Source organism: Carassius gibelio, chromosome B21, assembly GCF_023724105.1.
Source record: "Carassius gibelio isolate Cgi1373 ecotype wild population from Czech Republic chromosome B21, carGib1.2-hapl.c, whole genome shotgun sequence".
NCBI classification, from domain to species: domain Eukaryota; kingdom Metazoa; phylum Chordata; class Actinopteri; order Cypriniformes; family Cyprinidae; genus Carassius; species Carassius gibelio.
The window spans coordinates 7,261,669-7,279,669 of record NC_068416.1 but is presented as its reverse complement, the minus strand read 5'-3'; the positions used below and the strand labels follow the sequence as shown (position 1 = coordinate 7,279,669).

Below are 18,001 nucleotides of genomic sequence, written 5' to 3'. Positions count from 1 at the left end.
CTGTCATATCACTACACCATACAATTTGCAGAAAGAGAAAGCTGAAAAGTTTTTGAGGGTTAATACAGTATGTTACAAATAAATAAAGCATAAAGCTTGACATATTATATTAACCTGGTGAAATGTAAATGACACAGGGCACGAAACTATTTTCAAAATCACACAAGGTCCCCAGATAATACTAATCCCATGTGAATAGGGTTTAACTTCAACTTTTTCTGCTTTAAAAAAAAAAAAAAAAAAAAAAAAAAAAAAACACAAACACTATATCCCATGCCTTCTGCAACTTGAGCCATAGGCTTTACAAAAGATCTGTCTAGTTTATTTTCCAACTAGCCCTAAATTTGCTTGATGGGGTTGAGGTTTCAATAATTTATTATTATTACTAAAATGCTAATATTTTATTTCACTTACAGTAACAGTTCAATGCAGTAATATAACTGAGGAAAAAAAAAGTTTTCTTAACTGTGCATTTTTATGTGTATTGTGTTTCTGGGGCTCAGTGTTAAAGCATTGCGTTAGCAGCACAAAAAGTCCCAGGAAACACACATACTGGTAAAAAAAGAAAAGAAAAGTATAGCCCGATTGCATTGTAAGTTGCTTTGTATAAAAGCCTCTGCTAAATGCATAAATTTGTATATAATTGCGCATTTCAGAAGATTTAAAATCAAACTGTGTTATAATCAACGTTTTAATAAATTATTTACAAAAGTTTGTCTTTCCTCCTTAGCCAGACATTTAGAAAACCATACGAAAGATTGAGTATCTTGACAATATCTAGACTGTATTCAGACATTACATTTTCAGCACCAAATGCTATCTATATAGCTGCTATGAGTCAGGCTTTTCAGAAGTAATGATTAATGGATCCCTTATTTCAGCAAAATGAAAAAAAAGAACCTATATTCCCAGTTGTTTACTGCACTGATTATTGTTTTTTTTTTTTTTTTTTTTTTTTTTTCATTTTTAGAAAAGAACAAATTATGAAGAAAAAGAGAAATGTTGCAGAAAGAAAAACACAAATATACACTCCCGTGTTTCTTGCAGCTCAACTCTATTTCCTGGCCTCCTGGTCATGGGTATGGTGTTCTGACATATGATGTCTGATGTACTCCAAATGATTAATGGGCTGCAGTGGTGGTGGTAGATGTTCATTTATCAATCAGTATGCCAACAAAGCCTTCCCCGTCATTGGTATGACACTACATTCCCCCTCCTACACTACTTCTGGCTTTTTTACTTCTGTGTTTTTGCCAGAGGAGAGGCAGGTACTGCTTTGAAGTGCTTCATATAGCCTCAAGAACATAGCCAGTCCACCCTGGAACCCGCTTCAGCTCCCAACATGCAAATTAGTTCTTAAGGGAGCCGAGGTCGCCTGCAGACTCATTATTTGTTGTCAGCTGCCTGCACCTGATTGGCCGGACTGTGTGTGTGTGGCTCATGTCTTGTGTTGTTATCCGGTTATCAGTTCTTTCCTCTTTAGATGCAATACCAGAGATGACAGCGCTGTGTGTGCTGCCTGATCCCGGGACCTGTCGGTGTGAATAGGAGCAGGGGGCATTTAAGAGGACACTGCCACCATGCTGCTCGTCTGACAGAGGTGTTGGCTGTGCCATAATGGTGACTTAGCACTTATGCCAGCTTGAGTTACAGTAGCAGGTGTTTTTTTTTTTTTTTTTTTTTTTTTTTGCTGTGTTTGTATTAGTGATGTCTAAAATGATAGAAGGGCTACATGTAGAAATTTAGATTGTTTTGGGGTTTATCTGACCATGAATGAATGTGTTGCTTAGAGGTAATTTCTTAATTTGAGATTAACAAATTTCTCAATTTGTCACGCTGTCCCAAAAAAATTTCATGTTTGGGGTGGGACACTCAAAAAAAAGGAGATTATTTAAAAATCCAACTTAATGGTACCCGATGTTTTTCCAGTTCAGATTGTTAACCCCCTAAAGCAAGTACAGTATTTATAGATTGTTTTATGTGCTCATGTAGCATAATAAGTGACTGCATGCATGCACATGACTACATGTCTAATGCCAGCTTCAAATATTAAAATTAGTGCTGTCAATCGATTAAAAAAAATTAACTAATTAATCGCACAATTTTTTAAAATTAATCGCGATTAATCGCGATTAATCGCAATTAAAAGACTGAAACTTTTTGGATATGTAAATGTAAAATGTAAATAATCAATGTAAACTCAAGACAAAGAAACTATTTAAATTCAAAATATGATTGTTTATTGGAATTTTTGTTTAACTTGTAACACAGATTTTCTCATGTAAACAACATACCTGCAATAAACCATCAATATCCTCCAAATTAACTGTTGGCTTGAAAGCCATATTTATTACAGAAATAAAAACACAGGCATGTAAGTACCATTTGAATTTCAAAACAATCAATGCCAATAAAAAACAAAAATGATTTCCATGTTGAATACTAAGTGGACTGAAAAAAAATTCCAAAGTATAGTCATTGCCAGTGCTTTAAGTGGGCCGGTACACACCAGTACTCAGTACCGCCACTTCCAAATATAGCTCTTGAGCGTACCGCCACCTCTCCGTGCGCCCAGAACGTGCTTGTAGCGTACCGGTACGCTCATTTGGACATCTGTTTTAATAGAGGTTTTAATCTTTTTGCCGATTTTCAGAGCGCCCTTCACAATGCAAGCTTCCTAATTCATCCCACTCAGAGCAGAAACTACATTACCCATTCACCCTTAAGTTATACAAGTGAATAGCGCATGTGACGCTTTTCCCACTGTTAAGTGTCAACAACTCAACGTGGCCGGAGAAGGTGTGTGAAACTCGTTGTGAGTTATACTAAAGCAAAATCTTGAGTATTTATTGTCTGATAAACATTTAAAACTGTCTGCGGAGGTTGAGTCGTCCTGCAGCCCCCGCTGGCTGCTCATTGGCTGCAGCATCTTTTTTCTAAGTTCTAAAAAAATACCGTAGACGGCAAGGCACAAATTTAGATATTCATTTATCTAATTAATCTATAGCATATGCACAAAGACAATATGATCTTTTTGTCCCCTTTTTGTTTTAAAGCTTGATGAAGAGACAGAGCGCAAGTTGCTGCAGCTGAGGAGGACAGTGATGCACGCGCACAGGAGTGATTGACAGTTCGCGGCACTGTGTACAAAAAATACTCCGCTACACAATTATTTCTTTATTTTCGTTTAAGCTTATTAACGTTAGCATTACAGAAAGGTCTGATTTACGCACTGTTACAGTCATTGTTTTTTTTTTTTTTAAACAATGACATTTGAGTTCATGATTTTAATGTTTCTTGTGGCAGACTGAATGAAGAGTAATGTTTCTTGTGGCAGACTGAAGAGTAATCCGGCAGAGTTTTATACTGAAACTTTCCGTCTAAAAGTCCTTCCTTGGTCTTATCCATATTTCTTTGCACGTTGAACACATAGGCCACAACTGGAAATAAAAAAAAGCTGCAACCGCGTTAATTGCGTTATTTTTTTTTAACGCGTTAAATATTTCAAATTAATCGAATGCGTTAACGCGCTAATTTTGACAGCACTAATTAAAATACAAGAAATTATCGCTGTTAATAACCTGAAATATGCTGTTTAATAACCCAGTTTCCTTCCAGCTTATATATGCAAGATATTAAGAGCTTAAATAAAACAACACCATAAATCATTCATTCATGATGGCCAGCAAATGCGTACTGCAATCCACAGAGTCATTAGCACATACACTCTTACTTTATCTCTAAATGTTTTCTTATTATGTGAACTCCTTGTAACTGTTGTAGCATCCATTAAATCTGTGCGGATTCCTTCCATGTGATGCTTTATCATTGACATTTAGAGCTGTTAAGAGTGAAAGATTTGATGTAATGACCAGCATATAAGCTGGACTTTGTTAACTATAAATGTGGAGGAATATAGCAATATAGTCTGTCATTACTGGCCATGGAAATGTTATTTCTGGCTCTTGAAAAAAGGCAGGCATCGCACAGCTTTTATTACTCACATCTCTACTAATGATGCAGAATTGGTTGTAATGGAGGCTCATTAATAATAACATGAAATAAACGAATAAATGAATAAGTGAATAAACTGATGCTAATATGGCTCTTGTATAAAGTAGTATGTTATTGTAGCACTCAGTTAAACCACAGTTTATTCAGTTCAGACTGTACTAGGGTTGTCATAGCACATGGTATATATTAGGGCTGGGTTATATGGCAATCAATCATTTTCTTTATTAACCATCTAGTTAAAGAAAGTTCTATCCCACATGAAAACACACATGAAATTGTCAATATGGTATAAATATAAAAAAAAAAAATCACTTAAGTATCTTTACAGAAAAGATGCATGAAAATAAATATTATATGTACAGAAATAATAATAATAAAAATAAAATAAAAATCTCAAAAGCCATGGTAATTCTAAAATTATAACACCAGTATATTTAATAGTGAATGAATGGCCAACTCAGAGGTTCAAGTCTCTGCAATGTTAAGCGCTTTCACAGGGAATCTTCTGGGATCAAATCAAGCTGCAAGGTTTTGCTTATCTGGTTAACAAACAAACAAACCTACTGAACATTTCAGACTCTTTAGTTTGTTTAGTAAATGATTTTTGAGATTTTTATTTTTTTTTATTCTTTTTGAGACAATATAATAAGGACGCTTTACTCTAACACAGCATTGTTGATTATGTTATTAGAACAGCAGCCTTCAGAATTTCCCATTTAGATGAACTGCTTTTAAATTATTCAGTATCCTCCATGCTGGCAATGCTCCTGAGGCCATGTGTATTTAATGGTCTTCAATTAGCCAGGCACACACCAGACTATTGTTTGTGTGTGTGTGTGTGTGTGTGTGTGTGTGAGAGAGAGAGAGAGAAAGAGAGAGTCTTTGGAGGACAGTGACAGACAGGCAAACTATCAGCACAGAATTACTGACACAGCTTGGCATGTACTTTAAGTTGGTCAAAGTCTTAAGACCATTTGCTGATGCTTTGACAGTTCTCAGCAGCTACATGTAACTTTCTTTTGACTGATTGTTTTTCTTGGACTTGTGAGTAGCTGCATCAGCCAGTCTTTGCCATAGGAACTTTTTTACTGACTTTGTCAATGGTGTCATGAAGCACGGCAGCTATGGATTTGTGGATTTCTTTTTGAAGAGATCCGTGACAGGAAGTAAGTTTGCAGTTTAAAAAGGAAAGTTCATACAAAAGATCTTTTTTTTTTTTAAGAAAAATTTAACTCTCGAGTTTAATCTCAATGATTTAATCCAAAAAAGGCAAAAAGCAGGCCCAAAGTACTTTAAATGACTATATCTCATTCAAATGCATCCATCACCTGAAACAAGGTGTGTAGCAATCAGGGACAAAGCAGGCAAATGTGAAACTTATCTCATAACGCTTCTTGAGGTGGCAAATTTAGAATTTATAATGAGTGCAGGATTTGACAGTTACATCAGGATTGAACCGTGCTCAAGGTGTTATCCACAACCCTCTGCATTGTAGAGAAATGTTCGGTTCAGAGATACAAACGTGAATAAAAGAAGTACAAATAAGCTCTATATTCACAAGACTGACAGTTAAGTAGAGACAGTTAAGTCAAACGCTTAAATATTTATTTAACATTTAACATTATATTTAATCTGCAGCAACATTCTGAACTTTTATAAGGATATGGATAAGACAATAGCAAAACAGGTACGTTTGGACACTTATGCCAAAAAAATATGAGCAGAGATTTCCGGATGAAAGACCCATGACTGTCAGATCAGTGTGCTACGTGTTTTCTCTCCAATGTGGCAGGTAGATTTATTTGAGTATTGTTTTATATTTCATTAAAATCAAAAGTTTTAGCTGTCCAGCATGAATAGCATGCCAATTTACACAGAGAGGATGCACATACAAGTTTATGGTAGTGTGTCCCAAAGTTTGCCTACTCTTCTGCTACTTTTCTTCTCAAAAAGAGAAATCGGGGCACAGCAGTTCAAAAACTTCCTAATCAAACACACCTGATTCATTTTTCTTCAGATCTTTAGTAGAAGACCTGTTTCAAGACCTGACGTGTATGGGTCAGGTTAGGGAGACATTCATAATGTACTTGCCCCTATGCCACCAGCAACAGGGGTCGGAAATAATGGAATATACTGAAGAGTATTTTATTTAACTATTTCAGCGTTGTACCTGTGCTGTAGATGGGATATAATGTTTAAGGGTGCCACTGCTTTGAGAAACGAAAGCCAGATCAATAGGGGAGATGAAGGACTTATTTGCCATGCTGCCCTTGTGCTTCTACTGTTCTACTGTGAATGTCTGGCAGCAGACTATAAAATCAAGGGTAGCACTGCTGCAAAGCCTGCAAGCACCTTGGAACTTAATGTATTTTCACCTTTAATTTAAGATAAGCCACAGGAGCGGGCCAACTTGGGATGCTAGCATGGGCAATATATCTAATTTCTCCTCGTCGTAGATCGCGGATCAGTCAAAGGTGCTGAGACTTCAATTCAGCTCTTTCTTTTTTCTTGAATCAAAATATGCAAGGTTGTGTATGTGTGTGAGAGAGTTTTATTAATCCTTTGAAATGTATTCAGCATATACGCAGAAGTTGCCACTAGGAACATAGCAATAATGGCTTTGCAAATGCTAGCAGAAAAAAATACACCCTACTCTGAATGCAATTGCCTACTGCAGATAAACTTTTGTTAAATAAATTACTTTGTGTTTGTTGAGTTCAAGTGCTGCTTTGCAAAGGGATTGCATTTCTGTTTTGGGCTCTTTGCAATTAGATTGAAGTCCACTCCTAATTCTCTGTGCACTTAGTGGAACTCTAATGCAGCTTGCATATAAATGTTCATGTTAATCTCCCTCTCAATATTCTACAAGAGAAAACACTTTCAAGCCTCCTATCAGAGGCACGTTTACCCCTAGCAGCTGTAGATACAGATACATATCCATAACAATTCTCCAGAAGTTAACAGAGAAAATGTGACTGCAGGCTGCCATTTGGCAGGCTATCATTGCAAAGAATCTCCAGACAGTTTAATCAAATTCTCGCAGCACTGCTCTGCACAGTAGTTTCCAGCAAACACTTGTCACAAACAGGTTGCATTCTCATACATTGACAAGTCTAGGGATTTATCCGATACAGCTTCATACAGTACATTCTTTCACACTGTGACACTTCTTACCAAATACAGTTTATTGTTAGACACAGAAATGACACACAACACAATTCACTGCTTTTCTTCAAACAAACAAACAAATGAATAAATACATATTGGTGATTAGCTATAGTGTCCAGTATTTTAATATAGTGATGTTAGCAGGTCAAGTTTTAAATATAATGGTTCATATTTCTTATTTGAATGATGGATTCAAGAAAAAAAAAAAAAAAAAAAAAACATGTATTTGTATTTATTTTTATATGTTAGATTATAATTATACTTAATCCAAATACTAAATAATCATTTTATCTTCAAAGGGTCTTCTTATGCTTTAAATAGCTAAGAATCTTTCAGGCATGTTTTAGAAATTCTAATGTTATTTCTGCGTTTAAATCAAGGTACCAAATTTTAACTAGAAAATAAGTGTTATACGCACATTTATTTTGATGTTTGGACAAATCAAATGTCCACATCAGTGGGAGGCAGTGGAGTAGCACCTTTCGTATTTGACTTTCAGAACTGGCGCAGGTGAAAGGGCTTGTATTCTTGTGAAGTTCTCCACTTTGCTAATTTGCTTGTTCTCACCATCCTTTCCTTCTTCTTTCTACAGGCGTTCAGAACTCGGAGGGATATGGCTGGCGTTCTCCACAAGCTCACAGCATGCATCCCCTGCGTGTGGATTTTCCTCATGCTTTTCAACCCCAGCTTGCAAACCAGGTGGGATGACTCATCAACCCTCCCTTTCTAGCCACGTTCTACCTTTTCTTTGTTCCCCATGTTGCGGGCTCTAGGGATGCATTGCAGCTAATACATTCATTAATAAGGTTGTATTACTGTGCAGGGGCTTTTACGATCAGCAAAATGCTATTGGAGCCAACCGTAGCTGGCTGTAAATTGCTCGCACAAACTGCCATGAATTGGATTTTTGGTGGTGGAGCGGGCTTGGTTACAAGTGTGACTCAATAAACCTGGAAAGAAACTCACGCTGGAAGAACCTGTGGGATTTCAAGACGAGTTTAGCCTAGATTGCGTTGCAGTAATGCCAGTTGGTTTTCACTGCTCATTAGCCCACTCATACATGTCGTTGTGAATGTACATACAGACAGAGATTTTGGGGAAAGGGGGATTATGAGTTTGCAATCAAGTGGCAGAGCTAGTGGTCTTCCAAAAACTAAATACAGCATTAAATCATAAAATATGATCCCTTTCATGACACACGTCTTTCCTGAACCATTCTCACCATATCTCAAGCTTGTATTCATAAAGGCCCCAAGCGAATCAAAGAATGAACTGGAATGATTTCATTTCAAACAAAATTTGGCCAAAGCAAAGTTCATTTAGATTTGGCCAAATGAGTTTTTTTGTTCAGCCCGTTGGGTTGAGACACAGGGCCAGAGCCAAGGAGGGGTGTGATTGGGCATCGCTCTCTCAATCAGGGTGTCCAGTAGACAAGATGATTGTGAAGAGGTATTTTAATGATTAAAAAAAATCTTTAAAAGATGGCTTTGGTTGAATGCAACGCTGTCAGATCACCTCATGTCTCATTCACTGGTAAAAAAATAAATAAAAAATAAAAAATAAAAAAACATTACAATACAGTGCATAATATTACAATAATATCTGCTTCCATCCTTGCTCGCAGGGCTCTAAACTGGTTCAAGGAACGAAAAAGAAAACTGGAAACAAACAAAATTTTGACAGGAATAGAACCAGAAACAGAAACGAAATAAAATAAAATTCTATAGTTCCGAACAGAATCAAAAATTTGAAGTGGCCATTAACCAGTTAATACTGTTATTTTATCGTTCCATTTAATATTTGAAATTTGCTGTCAACCAATCACGAATTCCAGCAGTACAGCATGTGCAAATGTGATGCTGAAGCCAACAAGTGAAATGTGCGCTCAACTGTGAACTCATCATGTGCAATGGCAATGAACCGCCTTCAGGGCCGGATTAAGATCAAATTGGGCCTGATGCTGCAGCGAAAAAAAAAAAAAAAAAAAAACATTTATATATAAATATATATATATATATATATATATAAACTTGTACGTTTTTTAGAGAAAAATAAAAATATTATTTCATTCAGAAATAGACATAATGCAGACACAAAATGTTTACAAACATTAGGCTATAATGAACACTGTAAACACTGTTAAATACTAAATACTGTTAATTGAAATGATATGTCTCAAATTTCTCAGAAGCTGAAGAGCTTTCATTTGCTAAATTAACCTCAAAATAATTCTTAGAATTAAATTTGCAGTCCGACTATTGGACGCATATACAGCATTACTTATTATACAGTAATGATTATTCTACATTATTTGCTATATGCTACCTGTGTTCCACCTTTATTTGATGGTATTGCAGGTGGGCCGCCAATTTTTATTAAAATGAATAATAGTATTGTTAATATATGTAAAAATGTCTAAGTCATAACATAATAACATCATTTCATATAATTAAATAATAAAAAATAAATATTAAACCGTAACTATACTTCCACTATTCGAGCTCGCTATTTGGTTTAAGAATAAACCGCCAATTTATCTGAATAAATGAATAAATGGATGTCAACATGTTCCCTCCTGACTGTTTGCTCCGCTGACTGTCTATCCGCTGCCGAGCTCTGCCTGGATCTGGTTTTCCTGTTTTTCTGAGCGGTGCCAGCCTGAGTTATTTTCTGTTCATTGCCAGTTCATTCAATGAATGACAGTTAACAATCTACCTTCTGAGTATTAAGTTATTAACCCAACAATAGCGTGGTCCGTTAATGTTTTTGCAGTGGGCCGTGCAAACATATGTGTTTGGTTGTGTGGGCCGCAAGTTTAAAAAGGTTTGGAACCACTGCGCTATACTTTATTATTATTATATTATTATTATTAATAGGCAAATTAAAGGCAAAGAATATTGTTTTGTTTTAAAAAAAAAAACATTATCAACCAGTATTTCTTCCACCGAACCGGTTTCAGAACGCTAATAATATCAGAGGAACACAGAACAGAAACTTTAAAATATCGATTCTGCTCTGAGTGAACCAAATTATTTATTTTTTCCGTTTTCAAGCCCTGTTTGCTCTGTCTGCAATACCAAGTGTATTGTAGAGGTATGGAAATACATATGTTGACAGGTAGGTAGGATAACCTATCGTTGCCCTCGGACTCAGTGATATGATTGGACGAACATTTTATTGTCTATACCTTGCACAGACGATATAATACGTATGCATACATTTAGACCACTTAACTTGGTGATTGCTGTCTGGATAGTAGTAGAAGTACTGTAACTTTCAACATGCATAACAAAAAAATAATAATTCACGTATAGTTTGATAATTGAACATTTTGAGTTTATTCACTTCATTTGTGCGTAAAATTCGCTTCATTTGTGCATGAAATTAACTTCACAACAGATGCGAATTCGCATCATGGCAGGGGCTTCTGCCAGTTGAGTTCACGCAACATTGTAATTTCAACCACCATTTATTCTGATAATTTTGAAAATATTACTGTTATTGTGTCATGGAATGTAGTTTTTAAAGTATTTCAGACAAGAATCTAGTTGTTTTAAACTCAAATATGCGGTTTATTTATAAAGACAGCGCCTATTTAAAAATGTGTTTCACCGATTTTGGAGATGATCAGCTCCATGCAGGTCGTTCAGACATTTGCCGCTGGCTCTGATGTCTCTTTAGTGGCTAAACATTAAATATAATTTGTTTTCCCTTTCGAAAAAGTAGTATACTTCAAGTTTATTTTACTAGGTATACTTTATGTAGCAAGTATACAAATATCAGTGTTCTAGTAGTATACTTGTAAGTGTACTGTGCCAATACTCCTTGGGACTAAATTGGCCCACTTTCTAGTATATAAAAGTATACTTTAAGTATAACAGTGGTACACTACTAGTTTACCTCTATGTTTGTAGTTTGTACTGCAGTTATACTAAAAGTTAACTTATAGGTATACTGATATAATAATATAATAATGAAAACGCAGATTCTAGGAGTATAGCTCAAATATATTTAGAATTTTTGGAAGTATAAGTCAAGTATAATTAAATGTCATTTAAAGTATATTTCTGAAAAGTACATACAAAGTTAACTAAAAGCATACTTTGATATTTTTAGAAGTATACTAATAGCACACTTGAATAAACTTTTTTCGTAAGGGTTGGGTAAATCTAACAGGTAATCTTTGGTCTTTATTCAATTAATCTATTAATATGTTAAAATTAAAATAGGCAATACTGTTTGATATATATTAAGTGTAATTGTAATGCAGGCTATATAAGCCTACACATTTCCTTTAACTACATTTCTGCTGCTATTTAATATGTTTAAATGAAAACTAAAGGAGGCAGTGGTGTTTTTTGTTCAAGTTTAAAATTTGTTATAGTTTTCAAATGATATATCGAGCCACTGTTTCTATAAAAGTACGACGATGTATCATACAGCTCCGGGTATCCACATACCGCGACAATGATTTTGTCCTCCATTGTTATTTCAGATTTCTGCCTCTGCTCGCTACATCATAATCACGTCACTATTAGAGCAAGCTCCTGATTGGTTAGTGTGGTGTGAATTTTCGCCAAAGTTCAGATTTTTCAAATCACGCGTTCCACGTAATTCACGCCACGTCTTTCACGCAAATCAATGCGATGTTGAATGTTACCCTCAATGAAGTAACATAATTCAGCACTCTGACATCTGTTGATTGGTTGCTTTTAATTCCATAGTTGTGGTTTGTTTATAAATAGATGGGCCACTTCACATAGAGCTGAAGATACTTTGTATCACATCATCACCCTCTTTCTTTTCGTGATACACCAGCAAAAACATGAACACGCTGGAGAGCTACTTTATATTTGCAATTTAAGTTGTAATTTTAATTTTGTAATACGGTGGAAACATATCCAAATTACTGTGTTCAGATGCTTTCTTAACTGCTCTTTTCTCACAGCTGTCATTGTTTGTAGTGGTTTTGTTATTTTATTAAGAGGATAGCACATGGCACACATTAAAATATTATTATCATATTCTTGTTATTAACGTGTGGGTATGCAGCCATGAAGGTGTTGTCGGAATATATGCAAACAGTACAACATTGATCAGCCATTTGGAACTTCTTTTCCCCCTTCAAAAAAATAACAAAAATAACACTGCAGTGAGCATATTAGGCCTTAACTGTGGCCTAAATCCAAAGCTATCATACCAGATCATCTCTTGGTAAGTGTTTAAAAGAGAATCATTATACTGCAGATTTCTAGCTGCTTAGGAAGATATATTTGGCATGTTTCTTGATACAGCATCTGCGAGTGTGTTGCCAGGCATGCTCAGCAGGCATCTATTCATCTGGATCCTCACCATCTTTGTCAGAGTAATTAGTCAAAGAAGAACATTGATTGGAATCTACCAATTCCATCTGGCAGTAACATAAGCAAAAGAGAAACACATGCACGAGAGAAATAATAAAAGAGGGAAGAAGGGAACATCTTGAGATGAAAGAGGAAGTATAGCAGCCATTCATTTTAGTGTGCCCCACACTCACACAATATTCAGTAGGGGTCATTGAATGTGAGGTCCTTTCTTTGGAAGCAGAAATTCATTTTCCGTTATGTCAGCAGATTGAAAATGTACTGAATTTGATTCAGTGTGACATCACAGCACCAGTCTTCTTGAACATCTATCACCCCCCACCACCATTAAAAAATATCACCACCTTTTTTTCAGAAGATGATTTCAGATGTTGAAAAGCCAGGCAATTTTACTGCTCCCTTTGGAGATGATGCAAACAGAATCAGCATTTAACACCATGCTCACTTTAGAATTTTTTTCAAGTATTATTTATTTATTTTTGCATTTTATTTTATTTATTTATTTACTTACTTCAAGTGCTGTTCATGCACCATTGATGTTTGCAGAGTGAAACAGCAGGTGTTAGTTGTAAAACAAACAAAAAAAAAAAAAACATTTATTGCAGTTAATCCATTGGTAGTAAGCCATTAGCCAGTAACTAAACAGTCAGTTTTATATTGTAGTAGATCTAAAAATAAAGCTGTAAAATGACCTTTTATTTATACATGACAACAGTTTTTGATGTACAAATCCTGCAGTTCTGGAAACAGCAATGAATGACAACTAATTATCTATTAAATCTCCTTCTCAGATTTTTTTTTCTCCTAATAAAATCCTTGGTATGGTATTTTCCAAATAAGATCTTAGTCCTCAAAGTCAAATATATTTCAAGGGAGGGATGCACAGGGATGATGCAGATTTTGCCATAAACTTAAAGACTGATACCAATACTTTGCTACTTGGACCATTAACTGTTAGATCACAGCTACATTTGCTTTTGAATGAGCAGAAAGGTAACAATGCAAACTCAAAACTATCCCAGATGTGTAGTTGCCTTTTATAACATAGGTTTTAAAGGTGCAAGTCTGTCTTAACAAAAGGAAGCTTTTTTGTTTCTCACAGTCTGGATGTTTCATTATCAATGGCATGAGGTGCAGCTAGGGAACACGATTACATTCAGGTGAACTGAAAGCATTGTTATGCTTGAAAAAGCATTTCACACACATTTTAAAGATTGAATTTATTTGGGTAATACAAAAATAATACAAGCAGAAGCTGACTGTAGATGATATACAACACAATAAATAATAATAATAATTCCTTGTGTTTATATAGCACTTTTCTAAGCACTCAAAGTGCTTTACATTGTCAGGGGGTATCTCCTCATCCACCACCAGTGTGCAGCATCCACCTGGATGATGCGACGGCAGCCATAGTGTGCCAGAACGCTCACCACACATCAGTTTATTGGTGGAGAGGTGAAAGAATCAGCAGATATTGGGATTGTTAGGAGGCCATGATGGTCAGAGGCCAATGGGCAAATTTAGCCAGGATGCCGAGGTCACACCTCTCTCTAAATGTGGTGGCTAGGGTTGCCAGCCGCTCAGTATAATACGCAATTATCCAGTATTTGAGGCATCAAAGAAGCATTCCATATGAAAGCCATATGGAAGGCAGCTTGTCCTGTATTCCCTAGGCATTTGCACACATGAACACATACAACAATATATTCTCAATTTGAAATTAATCATTCTTTTATGACAGTCGTTGTTTTATTTGTGAACTTCCCATAGGAAAGAAAAATCAAAAGTGAGATCTCTTTAGCATCTCAAATATTTCTCCTAGACAGAAATGAGGTCACTTTAAGATCGAATGGAGATTTTTGCTCGAGTCTCCTGCTTCTCAAACCTTTCTCCTGAGACAAAAACTCTCACAATGGACTCTTTTAAAGCTTAAAAAGAGATCTCAACTTTCTCATGTCTCAGTTGTGTCTATTTTAATTTCTCCTAAGAATTTTTAGGAAAAAACATCTGTGATACTGTTGAGGCTAAAATGAGAAGTCTCCTGGGGTCAAAATGAGCAACCACTGAGCAATAAAATCTTCCTATAATGGAGTCTTGATAGAGATTGCAGCAAGAAAATAAAGAGATATTCTAGGTTTCTTTCACCACATTCTCTGTTTTGACTATATTTATCATGTCTCATTTATGTCTACTTCCATTTCTCCTAAGAAATTTGAGAATAAACATCTGAAATGATGTTGATATTAAAATGAGAGATATATGAGAATCAAATCTAAGTCTCCTGAGCTTAGAAAAAGGAACCACTGAGCAATACATTTTTTCCTGTGGGTTAACTATTTTAGAAAGACATTATGACCTTTAAGACATTTTAATTATTTATTTATATATATTGAATTATTTTTTGAATAATTGTACATAAATAGGTTAAGCTTTAATACAACTTTTTTTACATATACTTAACTGCAGACATGCAGTTAATATTTTGAGCGTCCCTTTATTATGTCCCTTATTTTCCTATAACGAATCACAATTGTCTCTCATTTTCCTTTTCTGAAACTGGTAACCCTAGTGGTGGCTGATACAATGATGCATTTCTAATTTCAATATAAATACCAAATGACTCCAAGCTATTCTATCATTGTTGATCTCGCTGCACTTTTGAGGATTTTTTTTTTTTTTTTTTTCAAGAGAAACGTATGAACCTCTGAGCAGCCTCAGAGCAATAAAATCTACGCAGTACAGTTCTCTAGGACACTTCAAGTTGTTTCATCAAGAGTTTTGTGTCTGCTTGTAGGTCTGTCTCAGAAAGAGGCTCATTATTTTGTTGTAAATAACTGATATAGATTAAAAACAAACAAACAGAGTAAACTAGACTATTAAATGGACAAACCAGGGCCTCATTACAGCATGCTTTATGGTGCTATCTACTTTGTTGTTTGCTGAATAAATTTTCTATTGAGAGAGAGACTTAAATAGTGCATTTTATTCAGCTGACCCATTTCCCTTACAGTCAGAGAGGTTTCTTTGGTTTTGATAAGCTTTTATTGTGATCCATAGCCCTTTGTTGCTTAGCCTCTTCCAGAGTAAATTTAATTTCAGCCTTCCCAGGCATGTACAAATAAAAAAAACGTACCCCCCCCCCCAAAAAAAAAAAAAACATACAGAAAAGTATACCAGAAGTGAGGCACAGCAAAACACTGGAGCAAGGTTGAATGTTAGCATTAAATCTGCTCTACCATAAAAATAATAATAAAATTAAATTAAAATTCAACATGTCTTAGTTGTTCTGAGTTTATGAAAATTGGATCACGCAATTCCACATATTAACAAGCATCAAGAATGTTCCAAGCTCTCTTCCAGCAACCCACTGTCTCCATCGTCAAACTCACTCTGCCATACCAGAGGCACTGTTGGAGACAACATAATAATAACACAGGCTCTTCATCTTGTGTCCTTACTCGCCCAAGCTTCAAAGAAACGTGTCTGTAAAGCTTTAAGAGATTTACTGAGCTACAAATATGTTGTTAAAGAAGTCTAAATGACTACTGACGCTGACTGCCAGGTCCTTATATTAGTCTATTCTGGATGGCAGATCAAACTAGCTCAAACCCTCAGCGCATACTAACAAGGCGACCTCAATCACACGAATGGCAAGAGCGTAGCTCTTTGACGTTGACCTTGTCGCATGATTCCAGCTTCAAGTAGCTGCTCTTCTTCCCCCATGCTACAGCAGTCCACACGGATGACGGGTATCTGAGGATATTTTGCGTGCCTTCTCGAAAATGCAGCGAGCCCGCAAGAGCCATGACCAAGTTTAGGCATAATCCCTTTAGACTTCAGAGCAGCAGAGTGCTTATACCTCATGAGTATCTCTCCGAATCAGCACAGCTGTCGCTCCACGAGTCCTGCAGGCTCGCTGATGCCTAACGATACTATCACACGACTCTAAATCGGCTTTGCGACAGCACAGGCAAGAGACTTTGCTAATGGATAATGTTGTCACAGACAAATCTCTCATATTAGCTAATGTCGATCTACGCATCACAGTCATCCCTCGCTGCACACACGTGCACCGACAGCCAGGGCTTGATAAAACTATTATTCGCAACAATCCATCTTTTACATATGAATGAGCTGCCTGTGCTTTGCCTCCCCGACAAAGCGCTGCAGAACCTCTTTTCCTTCACACACACACACACAGACACACACCCCACCCCTGTGTGGTGCAATCTCGAGTTAATGATTGTGGATAGCTCAAACCTCTTTTGTTGTCTGTTTTGTTTGGAATCAGTATCAATGCAACTGTCCGAAGTGACATTAAATCGATTCCCAACAAAGAAGGGGAGAGCGACACTCCTGCGGTCCTTCCATAAGGATCACTTCAAAACTTCTGGCCTCTCTCCCTCTAGCTCAATGCGTATGCATTATTCACAAGCTTTCGAAGGATAGGGTGGCACTCAGAGATGTGACCGAACCGACAAATAACACGCTGTCAGTGACTGGCGTGACTGTGTCAAGGTTAATGTGTGGCAGGGTTCAGTGAAAGGCAAGTTGAGATGCAGCAGTCCATTTAGTAATTCTCAGCATGCATCACTTACCAAGAGTTTTTACGTTCGCCACCTCCAGCAGGGTAATTTATCAGTTGCATCGCTACAGTGAACATTACGCTATGTAAAGATATTGTGCTTCATCTCACTGCAGACTCGCTTTGTCTTTGTCTGTCACAAGCAGCATATTCAGTACGTTTCCAATGTTGTGATAGTCGTGCTAATTAACTAGTATATTCTTCCCTATCTCACTGTTGCATTTCTGCACTTGTTGATAAACTGAGTAATAGTGTTGTCAACATCCGAAACGTTAAGTGGCTGATGGTCTCAGCTGGCTTCGTGGGAATCTGATTACACTCCCTGTTGGCCCAGCAGAGGGTATTTCAGAAGGGCTGCAGGCCAAACGGAGGAAATCAATGTCACCATCCCACTGCATGGAGCAAACGGCTTCTCATTTCAGCCGCAACATGAGCTTTTATGTTGAGGAAGGATATCATGCGTCACATGTTTAGGTTCACACAAGAGGAAAAAGGACAGAAAGGGATGCATGTTTCAACATAAATCCTACTCTGTCAGTGGCTTAGAATATATTTAAAGACCTTTCAAGTACTCTTTAATACATTTTGAGTAGCAAGCTTTGTTTTTTAGGAACATTATTAGAATGTCTTCGATTTGTGGTGCGGTTTCTCCAGGGTGCTCTGCAGGACTTTCTAAATGTGCAGCGGAGCTCGGGAAGGCCTGTCAAGATTGGGACATCAGACGTGGATGTTTTAATCCTTGCCGCTGATTTGCTTCTTAATTGCTCTGAGGGAAAATCACAGGTTTAATACAGCACTGCTGTTTTGAGCGCATTTCCATTTTTGTTGCGTCTGGCTTTCGTTTGATCACTGACATCAGCTTTTATGT

The 18,001-nt window shown here is 36.5% G+C and overlaps 1 protein-coding gene across 1 annotated transcript in view; it reads left to right on the top strand.

Annotated features, from left to right (window-relative positions):
- LOC127985714 (gamma-aminobutyric acid receptor subunit alpha-3-like) overlaps positions 1–18,001 on the top strand; it is a 181,317-nt gene that overhangs the window by 15,907 nt on the left and 147,409 nt on the right. The window contains exon 2 of the mRNA XM_052587784.1: positions 7,775–7,881. Coding sequence (XP_052443744.1) covers positions 7,796–7,881 — 86 coding nt within the window. The 5' untranslated portion in view covers positions 7,775–7,795. The remainder of the gene's footprint in view (positions 1–7,774; positions 7,882–18,001) is intronic.